The sequence below is a fragment of the Crotalus tigris genome, unplaced genomic scaffold (assembly GCF_016545835.1).
Source record: "Crotalus tigris isolate CLP2741 ecotype Arizona unplaced genomic scaffold, ASM1654583v1 scf7180000017632.1879674, whole genome shotgun sequence".
Lineage (NCBI taxonomy): Eukaryota > Metazoa > Chordata > Lepidosauria > Squamata > Viperidae > Crotalus > Crotalus tigris.
Genome location: NW_024096526.1, coordinates 879577 through 894037, shown reverse-complemented (window position 1 = coordinate 894037; position 14461 = coordinate 879577). Strand labels below are relative to the sequence as shown.

Sequence of the window (14461 nt, the reverse complement as noted above, 5' to 3'; positions counted from 1 at the left end):
ACTAACTTAACAACTGCACTGATTCACTTAGCAAATGTGGGAAGGAAAATCATAAAATGGGGCAAAACTCACTTAATAAATTTCTCACTTAGCCACATAAATTTGGGGCACAATTGTGATCATAAGTTGAGGACTACCTGTAGAAGCTGACACCTGATGAATTAAGGAGAAATCTTGGCTGAGAAAGATACATAATGGGCTTGATGGACATATTTATAGGCTGAGGAAATGGTAGAAGCTCTCTTAAGACAAGCAGAGAAGAACTTGATACTTTATTTTGCACCCCTCTTATTTTGGGTTCTAATATTTAAAGTCCGGAGCAAGAAATTAAAATATGAATCTTTACATTAACTGTCAAACCCCAAATTCCTATGATTGTAACAATATTCACGAAAATGACTACAACCTGGAAAACTTGTGAAATCAGGTTCCCATAGCATTATATAACTGACCAAAGTAATGGCACTAAGGAAAGTAATTTCACTCTTAAAAAAACCTTCCATTTTTGCAGGTGTCCAACAGGATGAAGTCAAAAGAGTCAAGACGGAGACTACAACTGCACAATAAAAAAGGATCAAAGCTTTGACTGTGTAGTTGTAACCACTATTTTGCATCAACACATGTAAAGAAGGTAGGGGCGTTGATGTGTGGTTGTGACTACCACCCTGACATTTTTGACTTTCCTGTGAGCCTTCCCTTCCCCCTCAAATATACATACTTAAAAATACTCTAAATTCATAAAAATAACACCACAGTATCTTTAGACAAACTTAAACATTTGACCTGTAGCAATAAGGGGTAGACAAAATTCTCACACATTGTTAAATGATAGCAAAGGGCCAATTATCTCTGTTCACCTTCTGCTATTCTTGTCTTCCAGATTTTTCCTTCCTTTTGCATTTGCTGTCATGCACAATTCTTCTTCTGTCCCCCAGGAAGAAGGCAGACATAACTCAGCTGGAGAAGTAATGAGAATCCAGGACCTGACAAATAATCCCAGGGAGCTGGATGTACAGAGGCAGATTGTATAATGGCATACAGTATGTAGTGTTCTCTAATTTCAGTCAAGAAGAAAAGAGCTCAGTCAGTGACATCTGAAGCTCTGGATAAATCTCCAGATTGTAGAGTTGGGAGTCTAATTTATTGCTTTTTCTGGTTGGCTTCATCCTGTAATTTACTCTTCCCAGTTTGCAATAGTGGTTAAAGCACCATGCTAGAAACCAGAAGGTCATGAGTTTTATTTATTTATTTATTTATTTATTTGTGGGACTTATATACCGCTTTAAGTGCAAGCACTCTCTAAGCGGTGTACACCAGTAAGCAATGTATATATATATTTACATTGCCCCCAACAATCTGGGTCCTCATTTTACCTACCCTGGAAGGATGGAAGGCTGAGTCAACCATGAGCTGGTGAGATTTGAACCGCTGACCTGCTGAACACAGTCAGCTAAAGTGGCCTGCAGTACTGCACTCTAACTGCTGCGCCACCAGTTTTGGTTCTGATTAAGGCACAAAACCAGCTAGGTGACCTTAGACCAATTCCTCTCGGCCCCAGAAAGCAAGCATATTATTTGTTCATTCATTCATTCATTCATTCATTCATTCATTCATTCATTCATTCATTCATTCATTGTATTAGCCTCCCATCTCCAATGGACTGATGGACTGTTACTGAAGTCCAAGTAAATTATGTCCACAGCATTCCTCTGATTCACTAATTTTGTCACTTGGTCAAAGAATGCAGTAAGATTTGTCTGGCATGATCTATTTTTGACAAACCCATGTTGGCTTTTAGTAATGTCTTTGTTTGCCTCTAGGTGTTCGTTGATTTGTTGTTTGATTATCTTTTCCAGGATTTTCCCAGGTATTGAGGTCAGGCTGATAGGTTTGTAATTTCCTGGGTCCATTTTTTTATATACTTATATCTTTCATTTTTCCTGCCTAAATGTAAAACTTTGTTTTTCTCCACATTAAAACTCATTTTGTTGGATAGGGCCCATTGTTCCAGTTTGTCAAGATCTTTTTGGATCCTGAGCTTGTCTTCTGGGGTGTTGGCTATTCCTGCCAGTTTAGTGTCATCTGCAAATTTGGTGAGTTCCCCCTTCTATTCCCTCATCTAAGTCATTGATGAAGAGTACTGGTCTAAGACGGAGCCTTGTGGTACCCCACTGCTTACTTCTCTCTATGTAGATGTAGTACCATTGAAGACTATTTGTTGAGTACGGTTTTCAACCAGCTACAAATCCATCTGGTCATGATGTTGTCTATGCCATCTTTTTCTAGCTTACCAAGCAGTAGATTGTGGTCTACTTTCTCGAATAACTGATCAGTTTTTATAATATTGCAATATTGTTCTTCCAATTAACTTCTTTGCTTATTTTCTCTTTTTAATTTTTATTTTCTGATCCTCTACATAAAATTTAAACTTTTTCAACCATATTTTAGTTGAAGAAGAATTACAAGAAGAATTGCTAGGAAGATTCTTAAAATTTAACTTCTGTTGTTTATGTGCTTTTTTTTGTTATATCAATTATGAAATCCCTAAAATGCTATCATTTGTAAAATGTTGTCAACTAGAGCAGGGCTTTTCAACCTTTTCACCCATTGTACCATTTTAGGATATGGCAACATCCGAGTACCACCAGTCGCCTAGCAAGGTGTCAAAAACTTGATGACCAAAAAAAAAAAAAAAGGAAAAAAGTGATGAAGTACAGGTAGTCCTCGACTTACAACAGTTCGCTTAGTGACTGTTCGAAGTTACAATGGCACTGAAAAAAGTGTCCCCCAAACCAGAACTGAGCAAGACACCTGTCTGCCTGCCTGGCAGTGCTCTTCCTCCTCTCTGAGGTTTTCATTGTTGTGAGCATTTCTGTTGAGGATTGGCACTGGGGTTGGGGTGGGGGGTATTTGATTTTTATTCCCCTCGTCTGCTGGGTGGTTGCAGCAGTTTTTGGTCACTTCACATGACCCTGGGACACTGTGACTGTCATAAATATGAATCAGTTGCCAAGCATCTGAATGTAAATCACAAGATCCTGGAGATGCGGCAACATTCCAGCTGATCGGCACTTCTTCTGGGCTCAGCAGAAGTGCCAGGATCAGCGCCGAGCTCCAGCTGGAGCCTGGCACTGATCCTGGTGCTTCCACTGAGCCCTGACAGCCCCGAAGAAGCACTGATCCTGGCGCTTCTGCTGAGCCAACAGCCCTGCAGCTCCAGTCATCTCTCGCTCAGGCTTGTGCAGTGCTGCCACTGGTTCAGCTCATTCCCCTCTCCTGCTACCACTTTTCTAGGATGGTCGCATACTATCTGCCAGGTGCCAATGTACCACAGGTGGTACCCGTACCACTGGCTGAAAAGCCTTGAACTAGAGATCACCTTTGCATGTCAGCAAATTACCTACTTGCAGGTGTATAAATCAATTAAAGAAATAAATAACAGAACAGAACAGAATAGAATAGAGCTGGAAGGGACCTTGGAGATCTTCTAGTCCAGCCCTCTGCTCAAGCAGGAGAACTTATACCATCTCAGACAAGTGACTGTCTTGTCTCTTCTTAAAAACTTTCTGTGATGGAGTGCCCACAATTTCTGAAGGCAAGCTATTCCACTGATTAATTATCCTCACTCTTAATTCCAGGTTGCTTCTCTCTTTGATCAATTTCCAACCATTGTTTGTTATCCTGCCCTCTGGTGCTTTGGAAAATAGTTTGACCCCCCTCCCTCTTTGTGGCAGCCCCACAAATACTGGAATACAGCAATCATGTCACCCCTATTTCTTCTTTTCTTTAGACTAGCCAAACCCAAGTCCTGCAGCTGTTCTTCATATGTTTTAGTCTCCAGGCCTTTGATCATCTTAGCTGTTCATCTCTGAACTTTTTCCAAGGTCTCAACATCTTTTTTGTAGTATGGTGACCAAAATTGGTCGCAGTATTCCAGGTGTGGTCTCACTAGGGTTTTATAAAACGGTAGTAATATTTTGCATGATCTTGATTCTGTTCATATAACCTAGGATTGTGTTAGCTTTTTTGGCTGACTACTACTACATTTTCCTTATCAAGTGCAAACGCAGTTATATGCAAGGTATTCAAGAATGCCCAGTGCTTTTCAAAGATACATTCTAAGAAAATGGCTTGCTTCAAAATATTTTTAAAAATTATTCCACAACCCTGAAGTTAATAGCTGCTCTCTGCTTCTCAGCAGATATCCTGCCTGCATTGAAACCTTCAGGGATCTAGTGAATATCCAACATTTAGAAAAGATAATTTTGGGGAATAACTCATTTGAATGCTTGTAGGAGGGCATCTATTTCCCAAAGATTTGCAGACTTGCAGGGAAGAAAATTTTCTGTTTTCACACACAGAGCACTCTACGAGTTCTCTTGTAATTCTAGAACAATCATTCTTATCTCCTGCTGGAGCCACCTCAGTAAGTGGCTGATTGCTTAATTATATTCTGTCCTCCCTTCTTTTTGTGAGTTGATAGCAGTCTAAAGATATGCATAGTCAAAGCTGAGGCCAACAGGGTTAGACAGCTGTATTTATGTTTCTACTTGGTGTTTGAGTGCTTCTTCAGAATTAGCTGAAAATTAGAAATGCATTAGCCAGCATATGTCCCCAGCTTGTAGTATGCCACCAACATGGATGAGTTTGCCAGAAGTCACATGCACAGGATGCCACTCAGATGGATAATTCAGGGTGGGGAAATGACCCTTGGGTGTGGCTTCCAGAGCCCTTCCCAAAAGTAATCAAATCCAGCTTTTTCATACGATGGAGGCAAGGATGATTAAATCAGAAGGGACTATCATAATTCCTCAATTGATTCACTTAATTTTATTTAAATGTAACCATTTATGTAAATGTAACCACCCACCCACTTTTCACTAGATTTACATAACACATCAAAAGCAACTAATCTTGGATCAATAAAACACAACTGATATTTGCAAAATAAGCCATTATACAAAGTAATAGAGTGGGAAGGGATCTTGGAAATTTTATAGTCCAATCCCTTGCTCAAGCAGGAGACCCTATACTATTGTATGGCTGTCCAATCTCTTCTTAAAAACCTCCAGTGATGTCTAAGCATACCTTAGCATGGCTCAATATGGTGCCTTACCTCACACAACACACTCAAGACAATAGCTGGCACCACCTAGCTATCCCCCATTTTAACTTACACTAGTCTGATCTGCCTGCCCAGTCCCTGTGTAACCTTCTTTCCTCCTCTATACTTTTATCTGGTTTATTTGCATGTGTACCACATCAGGTGCTGAGTTGCTAGGGGACATTCAGGGGAAAGGTAGCAGTTGCTAAGTGCCCAAGGAACAAACATAGTGACCAGGATGCTGAGAAATAATTCAGTCAATTACCTCAGTCTTCCCTCAAGCAAACTGGTTGAGAGATAACCACTGCTGAGGAACAGCAAGAAGAGACTCACCATTCATGGAATTTGGCTAACCCTTGGTCTCAGAACTTACAGAATTGCCATAGAAAGTCAACAATTATAGGTACCTTTCCCATTAATCCCAGATTTGTTTTTTTCCTCTTTTACAACAAGTTCAGCTAAATATCACTGCTGGTGGGGAAACTTAATTCACCTATTTCCTGGAAAGTGCCAGTTCTTCCTTCCATTACATTTTTTTTACACATCACCCTACTTAATATGTATCCCAAACATATTTATGTTTGTCTTCCACCATTTCAGTTCTTCCTATGATGCTCCCACACATCTTCAGTTTCCTAGAGCATCTCCTGTTGCCATGGCACCCGAGAAGACTCACTTTTCTCTCTCCACATCTTGCCTGAACTAGGCCTGGTGGAATGGAAGGGTGCCCTGGTCACCTGGGCAACCAACCTGATATATCCCACCCCACTGGATGATGCATTACCTTAGCAACCCACCTGCTGTTTGTCCACCCACCTGTTTATTCCTCATCTTCTCATCCTATATAGCAGGTGGGCATAATTCTGATTTTGAAAGAACTTCAAATTCCAACATTGCCCCCAGAAACAAAAGGGTGGCTTTGGGGAGGCCCCAGAGGCAAAATGGCAGCTCAGTTGCTAGAAACAAATACTTAGCACTGCACTCAGCTTAAGAAAATTTCCACAACCATCAACAAAATCAGATATCAGTTTAGGCACTTAGTTGTGCACAGAGCATCAAACTGGGTGCAAAGCTATTTAGACCAAGTGTCCTTGACCAATATTGCCATAGCTTAACAAAGGATGAAGAAGTTTAACATTTAAAGGAAAGCAAGAACAAAGGCCAAGTTGATAGAAGCTGGAAGGAATTTTTTTTAAAAGATTTTATTCATAATACAATTAAAACAACAATGGACAAACATGACATTCCAGAATGAATTTAGAAGCTGGAAGGAATTTTGTCATACATGAATGGGGAATGAATTGGGGAACTGGAGGATCGGGTGTTTTGTTTTATAAATTAGTGTAAGCCTGTTTAAGATTGGACTCTTCTGGGGTTGAGTTTCCCATGTTACAAAGGAAGAAAACATGTCACTGATTTTCAGCAGTTGTAGGTGAGGGAAGTGGGTCAGAAAAGCTGCCATGACCCTATAACTGAGACCCGCCCCTTTTTTGCATGCATCAAATATGTGATGCACATAAAAGGGGGTGAGGCTTCAATCACATTACCACAGTAAACAACTTGATTTTTTTATTTGCGCCTTGGTTCTCCTGGGGGAGGGGATATGGGTGGCTATATAAAAGAAAATAATTGGCTACATGATGTCCAAGACCCTCAAGTTGCCCATTTTGCAGGCCATCTAGAATAAAATGGACAGCCTACAGTTCCCAGCACTCATTTTTTGGCTCCAGGACCTCTTAAGTTCATACCAACATGCGTTGTTACATGCAGGGCTCTTGTTAAATCTTTGCAAAGCACACCACTGTTAGAATATTTAGAGAATCCTTTCCAGAAGGCAGTAGATGGTACCTGGCTTTATATATCTTCATTTTAAAAAGGTCATCTTTTTTAGAGGTAATATAAAGGATCTCTGTGTGAACGTATTAAAATGATAGCATTATTTTCCCTTCCCAACCATCTCCTCTCCTGCTTTGTTCAACTCAGTAGCAGCACCTAATTTTCTATATCTTTAGATGGACAATGACTAATGCTACCGACCTTCTGATGGATAAAGAGATGCTGTTAGATGAGACTTCAAGTCAGGACTCCTCCCTGAGGCACTCCATTGGGCAGGGTAAGGTTGGATCATTTCTGACTGCTTCCATTGCATCCCTCAGGGTAAAATATTTTCAAGCGTTGGCAAAAGTGATAAGCTTCCATACTGGTCAATGTATAAAATGTGATTCTACATGCACATTTATATCCCTTGGATATTCAATCTGTTTGCTTAGCAACCAAACTGAAGAATCCAAGCTGTTTATAGGACTCTGGTACTGAACTATTTTACTATCAATAATTATAATTACTGGTAATTACTGGTTAGCAAGACCTTGGTATTTGCTAGAAAGCTATGTCTTCCAGTCCTAGATATTCCGAAGTTCTCATAAATCCAGAGTTTAGAGAAAGAAATCTTTCAAACTCATACTGAGATTTTGTTTTTGTTTTTAATTGCTTCATTTATTCTAAGAGAAAACAGAGTTCAGAAGCTTAATCCTGACGTGTCATCTTTCAAATTAAGGCTTTTTAGAATCTAATATATCAAGAATTGGCAAACTAATAGTATTTCTTCAGAACAGAATATAATCTTGTTGGAATATGGTATGAGTGCTTGGCCCCTCCCAACAGGAATATATTCTTATATACTTATCTATATCCTACCTTTATTATTTTTTATAAATAACTCAAAGTGGTAAACATATCTAATACTCCTTCCTCCTCCCATTTTCCCCAGAACAGCAACTTTGTGAAGTGAGTTGGGTTGAGAGGGAGTGACTGGCCCAAAGTCACCCAGCCTGCTTTCATCCCTAAGGCAGGATTAGCACACCCAGAATCCCAGTTTCTACACTAGTGCATTAACATCTAGATGAAACTGGCTCCATTGTCTTGTGATGTGTGGAAGTACAATCTCATATTTTCCTTCCTCAATCCCTTTGAGTCAGTTGAATCCTTTCTTCTACCCCTGTAGGAATCAAGGAGTTGTACCAGAATCAACAACTCTGCGATATCATCCTGGTGGCTGATGGAAGAAGGTTCCCATGCCACAGGTAGACAACTGTTGTCAATAAATGAATTAAAATCTCCTGTACAGTGTCTGCAAAAGAGTTTGTTTACAGTTTCTGTTTCTGGTTTTCTGGCTTATCCTCAAGGTGATTGAATTTTTAAAAACTTCTCTTGGCAGTCAAAGGGAATATGTTAACTGCTGATACTGTTCATTTCTTACACAACATTCTGTTATTTTGAAGCTTCTGTAACTGTCCATGTCTCTGAAACTGAAAAAAAAAACTAAATAAGAGGAGTTCCTGTGTGATTTTTTCCCCCTTTGGAATTTAATCTAAATTTAGGAAATGAGACGGAAATGGGGAGCACTGCAGATCACTAAAAAAAAGGTTGACCATTGAAAGTTAGGATATTTATGTGGACATACTTTTTGATCACTTCCTCTTTAATGTGAAAATAGCACATTGCACCAGTGAGAATTTCAAAGTTCTCTTCTTTGAAGTATGTTTAGTCTTCTATAATCTACTTGAATAAAAACTAGTAAAATAATGTTTGGCACAAGTAATAACTGACGATGTATTTAGGAGGAACTCATGGTTGATGTTGAAATGAAGATGAAGACCCTGTGCTCTTCAGATGTTGATAGATTCTGATTGTTGTGATACCCTGGCCGCAATATTTAGAAGAGTTGGAACTCAAACAACATCCAGATAATCATTGGCTTCGCCTATTTGTTAGAGGATCTATCCACAAAGACTCCACCAAAATTCATGATAATAGAACTATATAGGGAATGTAAAGCAGATTAGGCCTATACTGAATGCAATTACTGTTCCATCTAGCTTATGATAGCCTGCAACTTAGATCAATTAGAAGGTCTCTATCTGCTGAGTCTTTCTTAACCCTGCTTTTTGAAATCTTGTGAATTAAGATCTTTGTGAATTAAGCTAGAACAATTTTCTTGCAGAGAGTGTGCGTTTTTCCACAATCATTATCTCCTTCTCTTTCTTCGTGGTTGCTTCCCTTTCAGAATACTCTTAGCTTCTGTCAGCCTCTACTTCCAGCGCATGTTCACCAGCACCTTCAAGGAATCACGGGAAGGAGAAATTGTGCTTATGGACTTATCTGCCACTTGCCTCCAGAGCCTCCTGGATTATGTCTACACTGGGGAATTGCTGCTTCTTGGGGAAGAGGCAGAAGAACTGTTCACTGCAGCCAGTAGACTTCAGATTACTTCTGCACTAGACATTATCACCAGGTATTGGAAGAAAGGTCTTACATATCTCAGTGGAGATGGTGATATTTTTATAGTCCTTAAGATCTTGTTTCTAATGTGTCCCAGATAAATAATTCCACATGAAACCCTGGTTCTGGATATTGCCCAGAAATACCAGAATTTTGGTAACTTCTGGAAGTATTGAGTACCATACATATAATCCTTTGTGTTATTGGCCAAACTAGCTGGCACTGAGGAGAACTGAAACCCAAAATTTCTGGACGATACTAGCTTGACTACTCTAGGATGCCATTAGAGTCTGTTTAATTGCTATTTTCCCTATGTCATGACAAAATCACACCATTTTGCTCCCATTAAGATCTGTAGGCATCTGTGTTTCCATTGCTAAAGTTTCTATCAATCACATCCAATACCTCTTATAGATTTTCCTAATTTCTCTTCCTTTTAATTTATCATTTTTATTTAAATGATATGTGCACTGCCCTCTGAGTTTCAGAATTACTTAGAGAAATACAATACAATACAATACAATAAAAACTAATCTAATCAGAATATAACAAGCAATTACACAAAATGAGACAGAGTGTGTTCATTTTTACCAAAGTCTATTATGTCTCCTTTCTGGCTCTTTATAGATTTCTCAAAGAAAGGATTTCCATGGAGAATTGTTTGGAGCTTTATGTGCTGGCATATTCCCACAATCACCGGCCTCTACTCCACTCAACATCAAGTTACATTGCTTTTCACTTTGAGCATCTCTCAGAGCTTCCTGCTTTCTTGTACTTGGATGTTACTATCCTGATTACCATTATTGCTTCAGAAATCCTGGCAGTGGACTCAGAACTGATTGTGTACAGAGCTGTGCGCCGCTGGGTCACCTATAATCTTGCTGAGCGTCTCCCAAAGTTTGCAGCACTTATGGATTATGTTCGCCTTCCCCTCTTGACCCCAGAGGAACTTGCTGAGGTCCGGGCTCAAACGGAAGAATTTTATGAGTGTGTGCGTCTCCCTTGGGAGGAGCTTAGTGTGGAAGAAAGGTTGTGGGCAAGTAGAGGGCTGAGGCATGGCATGTATCATGAAGGAATGGTGTGTGTGGGTCTCCCAAAATGGAGTGAAGTGAATTTTGAGGATGAGAAGTTGGATTCTCATGTGCATTTCTTTGACCCTTCCATTGATCAATGGGATCAGCTCCCTGACCTGAAATCAGTGACATCTCCCAGTTGTACCTCCATGGGCCATAAACTCTACATAGCTGGTGGGCAGCATTTAGATGGCTCATATTCTGACAACCTGCTTGTATATGATACTCTTGGGGGCTGCTGGTCTCAGCTCCCCTCCATGTCTACACGTCGAGCTTGGCACGCTTTCCTCGTATGCAAGAAAAAGCTATACGTTGCTGGTGGCTGGGATGCTACAGGGACGTTGATAAGTGCAGAGACATATGACTTGGAGCAAGAAGAATGGATGACCATCTCTAGCCTTCCTTTTGCACTGTCATATTTTGCTTCCACAGCTCTCAGGAGCAAACTATATCTCATTGGTGGAGAGATGGGTGACTCTGATTTGCCAGTTCCCCACAAGGGATTCCTGGTTTATGATGTCATATCAGGAGCCTGGTCCCAGATCCCTACAGCCTTAGAATTTTATGAAGCCAGTGCCATCACACTGGGCAACAACATCTTTGTGGTTGGTGGGCTCTCTGGAGAGGATGCTCAAGGAATCCGTCACTTCACCCAGCATTGTATTTGCTTGCTCAGAGATGGTACAACCAATCATAGCATCTCTGTCCCATTGCTCCCCATAGCCATCTCTTATCCTGGTGTTGCCTGCTGGAGGAAGAGGATATATGTCTTTGGAGGAGACAGCAACAACCGTTATTCCAGTATTATCCTTTACTGGGAGCCAGGCCAAAACACCTGGACCCAGTGCTCAGCAAGCCTACCTGATCCTAATTATGGGGCATTTGGGTTTGGCTGCATACCACTTAAGGTGCCTCGAAAACATATCCTCAGCATCTTTCATAGGGGATCTGCCACAGCAGTAACAGAGCATGCAACGTGCAGTTAAGTACGCTACATGGCATCCTACCTACTTGGCAACCATTGCTGCTACTTTTCATGAATGAACTAATATTTAAAAGGAGAGATCAGAAGGCAAATATTTGATGGTTATCTTAGATCACAGTATTAATTCAGACTTCCTCTGTGGCCAATCAAATTGGCTTCTCCCACTTGACTAGAACAAGTCATTTTGATTCTCATCTTTCCTTTCTATCTCCTGGATTTCTCCAACTCTTTGCCTTTGCAGCTCAACATTTTGTACATCTTGCCTCAATTCTCTGAGTAAGTTTTCTTCTATCTCGGTCAAACTGACATTCCAATTATTGCAGGATGTGGAAAATCAAGGCAACTGCTGAAAATTGGGATGTTTTGTATTGTCTGCTTTATAAATATTCTCTGAACTGCAGAATTTCAGCCAACAATTAGAAGCTCAACAGCAGTCCCTAACTGCACTTCAGTCCGTTTATATATCAAGCTCCAAAATTGTGTACAGACTGCATTAGAATCTCTGGACCAGCTTATATTCCACTTCCTGGTGCTTTTTTTTTTTTTTGCTTTAGGCATTTTAGTTCACCATATGAAATATTATATGAAAGTTCTACATCACCCAGTAAAGAGAAGGTTCTAGGCCTTTCTGGGGTTCTTTCACCCAGGGAATGATCCAAAGGCAACATAAAATTGTGTCAAAGAAGAAAGATTTTTAAAAGGAAATCATTTAAGGCTATGGGAAATGCACACAGAATACGGAAAGCAACAGGGCTAAAATGGCCAAGTAGCAAAGAAGAAACAGGAGATGGCAGAGTATGTGATTTTTATACCTAGAGCCACATACAGTGCTGAGTCTGCTGACAGAGAAAGTTTATATAGGGAGAAGAAAAAGACTGGATCAATCACCATGCAAAAGGATGGAGCCAGGCAAGGTGCCAACTCTTAAAACAACATAGCTTTTGAACAGAAGCACTATATCTGACAGCTGATTGCCCCTGTGATGTCTCTGCTTCCTTTACTATAACCAACAGCTACTGACTATCTTTTATGATAGTCATCTTGGAAAAGAGAATTTTGACACATACTTTCCCATCTTCTAACATAGGAGATGACAAGCAGCTGCAACTGTTCCTTTAATCCATGCTGTCTGCTCCTTTCCCATATCTAGGGAAGGAGGCAGAGGGACCAAATTTAAAGTTATGCATTCAATACACAGGTGGCATAGAAACAATTCTGATCTGTGCTAGTTTTTGAATCTCTTTGGCTGTTTGTGGGCTTGTAGAATATTGGCCCAAAGATCAATCTGCATTTGCAGAACTATTTACTTGTTTCCCTGTGGTTGTTTTGTGACAGGTAAACTAGCCCAGAGATCTAGGCTGACACTTTCTGCAGCAAGGTATTACCTGACAGCATTATAACATGCTGATCTAACTTTAGTTATGTGTGGTCAACTTAAAAAAGACTCCAAATACAAGTAGTAGAACCAAAATAGATGCTAGCTATGACTGGATATTCATTGATCTAGAACTGTATTAAAACTGTTCTGAAATATGTTTTGGTCTTTTTTTTTTTCCTCTAGATTTAGGAGGGATAAAAGTGCCTGATATTAGAATCCTTGTTATTCCATATAATTATAACAGTGTTTTGCTCTTTTGTTCTTAGAAGTTCATATGGATTCTCTCCCAACGCCCATCCCCACACACCCCCACATTGCTATTTGTGCACTTCAGCGAAGCAATATGTGACATAAGCATATACTTGATTTCAATACAATTATTTCTGCTGGATGCTTTGCTAATTTGCAGAGCTTGGATCCTGGTAACATATGAAAAGGGAATCAGATCCATTTCGCATGTATTTTTATTTATTTATTAGATTTTTCTCCTACATTCGTTATTTCATAAGTAACTCAAGGCAGCAAATATACACAATATCCTTCCTTCTCCTCCTTTCCCCACAACTACAACCCTATGAAGTGAGTTAGGCTGAGAGAGAGCAGCTGGCTCAAAGTTATCCAGTCGGCTTTCATGGCTCAGGCAGGACTAGAACTCACAGTCTCCTGGTTTGACAGATTTAACTCTTATAAACAAATAATCAAATTCACCTCAAATTCATTCTCTGAATGAATTCTGTGTGGTTGAAGGCCCTAATTTAATAGGCCCTAAAGAAGAATGAATGGGTTCAAAAAGCATTGGAGTCCTCCTAATAGCCTTTTGAGAACTACTTTGGCTGTGATGTCCTCACATCCAATCCTAGGTCAATAATACCGTACTAAGAAGGTTCACTTGCACTAAATGCAAACCCACCACCAACTCATCACTATTGTTTTTTGTAGCACATTATCAATATTGTATTATATCTCTGCATGTGAAGGTAAAGACAAAAGTAGATTGAAAGAGCTTGAATTAGCTGTGGAGATTTTCCAAGCTAATCTGGGAAAGCTGAACACTCTATCCCACAATTTTCTCCATTGTTGTCCAGTGCCAGACATAAATGAGAACACTGAAAATGTTTTCTGGGTCACTTTGCAGGAGATTCTCTCTTAAGGTTTTTTTTTTCTCCTAATTTTATGCATGTTTACAGGTCCCTAAGCCTGTCATTTCCCTCTTCTGTAAGTGTCAGGCACTGTTTTAGCTACGTAGATGACATTCAAGCCCAAATTCTGGAAATAGAGACGATTTAATGCAGTAGAATTCATAAGGAGAGGAATGCAGGCGGGAGTGAATCAGAGCATGAAGAAACCCACCCGCCCTTAATGGGAAAGTAAATAACATCCATCCAAGCTCTGTTATTTCCCATGGGATGCACCCATAAATGCAGGCGTATCTGGCTGTATATCCTCTCTGTATTCTGCCTAACTAGTCAACCAAATAGGATGGGATGAGAGGAGATAGCTTGGGTCCAGTTGCCTTGGAAACAGCAACATTTCTCTTATCACAGTTCTTCAATTAGTTCTGTAGACTTTTTTGGGGGGGGATCACACATATACAGTATTATTTCTTTTCTAACTCAACGTTGAGTCAAGCAGAACCGTTC

The 14461-nt window shown here is 40.0% G+C and overlaps 2 protein-coding genes across 6 annotated transcripts in view; one reads left to right on the top strand and one right to left on the bottom strand.

The window, feature by feature from the left end:
- SRRM3 (serine/arginine repetitive matrix 3) overlaps positions 1-14461 on the bottom strand; it is a 187499-nt gene that overhangs the window by 95394 nt on the left and 77644 nt on the right. The gene's annotated exons all lie outside the window — the stretch shown is intronic.
- On the top strand, positions 4325-13035 carry LOC120304259 (kelch-like protein 12). 2 transcript variants are annotated; one of them, XM_039334632.1, is made up of 5 exons: positions 4325-5507; positions 7117-7217; positions 8109-8187; positions 9171-9398; positions 10013-13035. In XM_039334632.1, the coding sequence occupies exons 2-5, from the start codon at positions 7124-7126 to the stop codon at positions 11442-11444; spliced, it is 1833 nt and encodes a 610-aa protein (XP_039190566.1). In that variant the 5' UTR covers positions 4325-5507; positions 7117-7123; the 3' UTR covers positions 11445-13035. The 2 variants fall into 2 exon arrangements, with proteins under 2 accessions (XP_039190566.1, XP_039190565.1); XM_039334631.1 differs by having other exon boundaries at positions 4325-5955.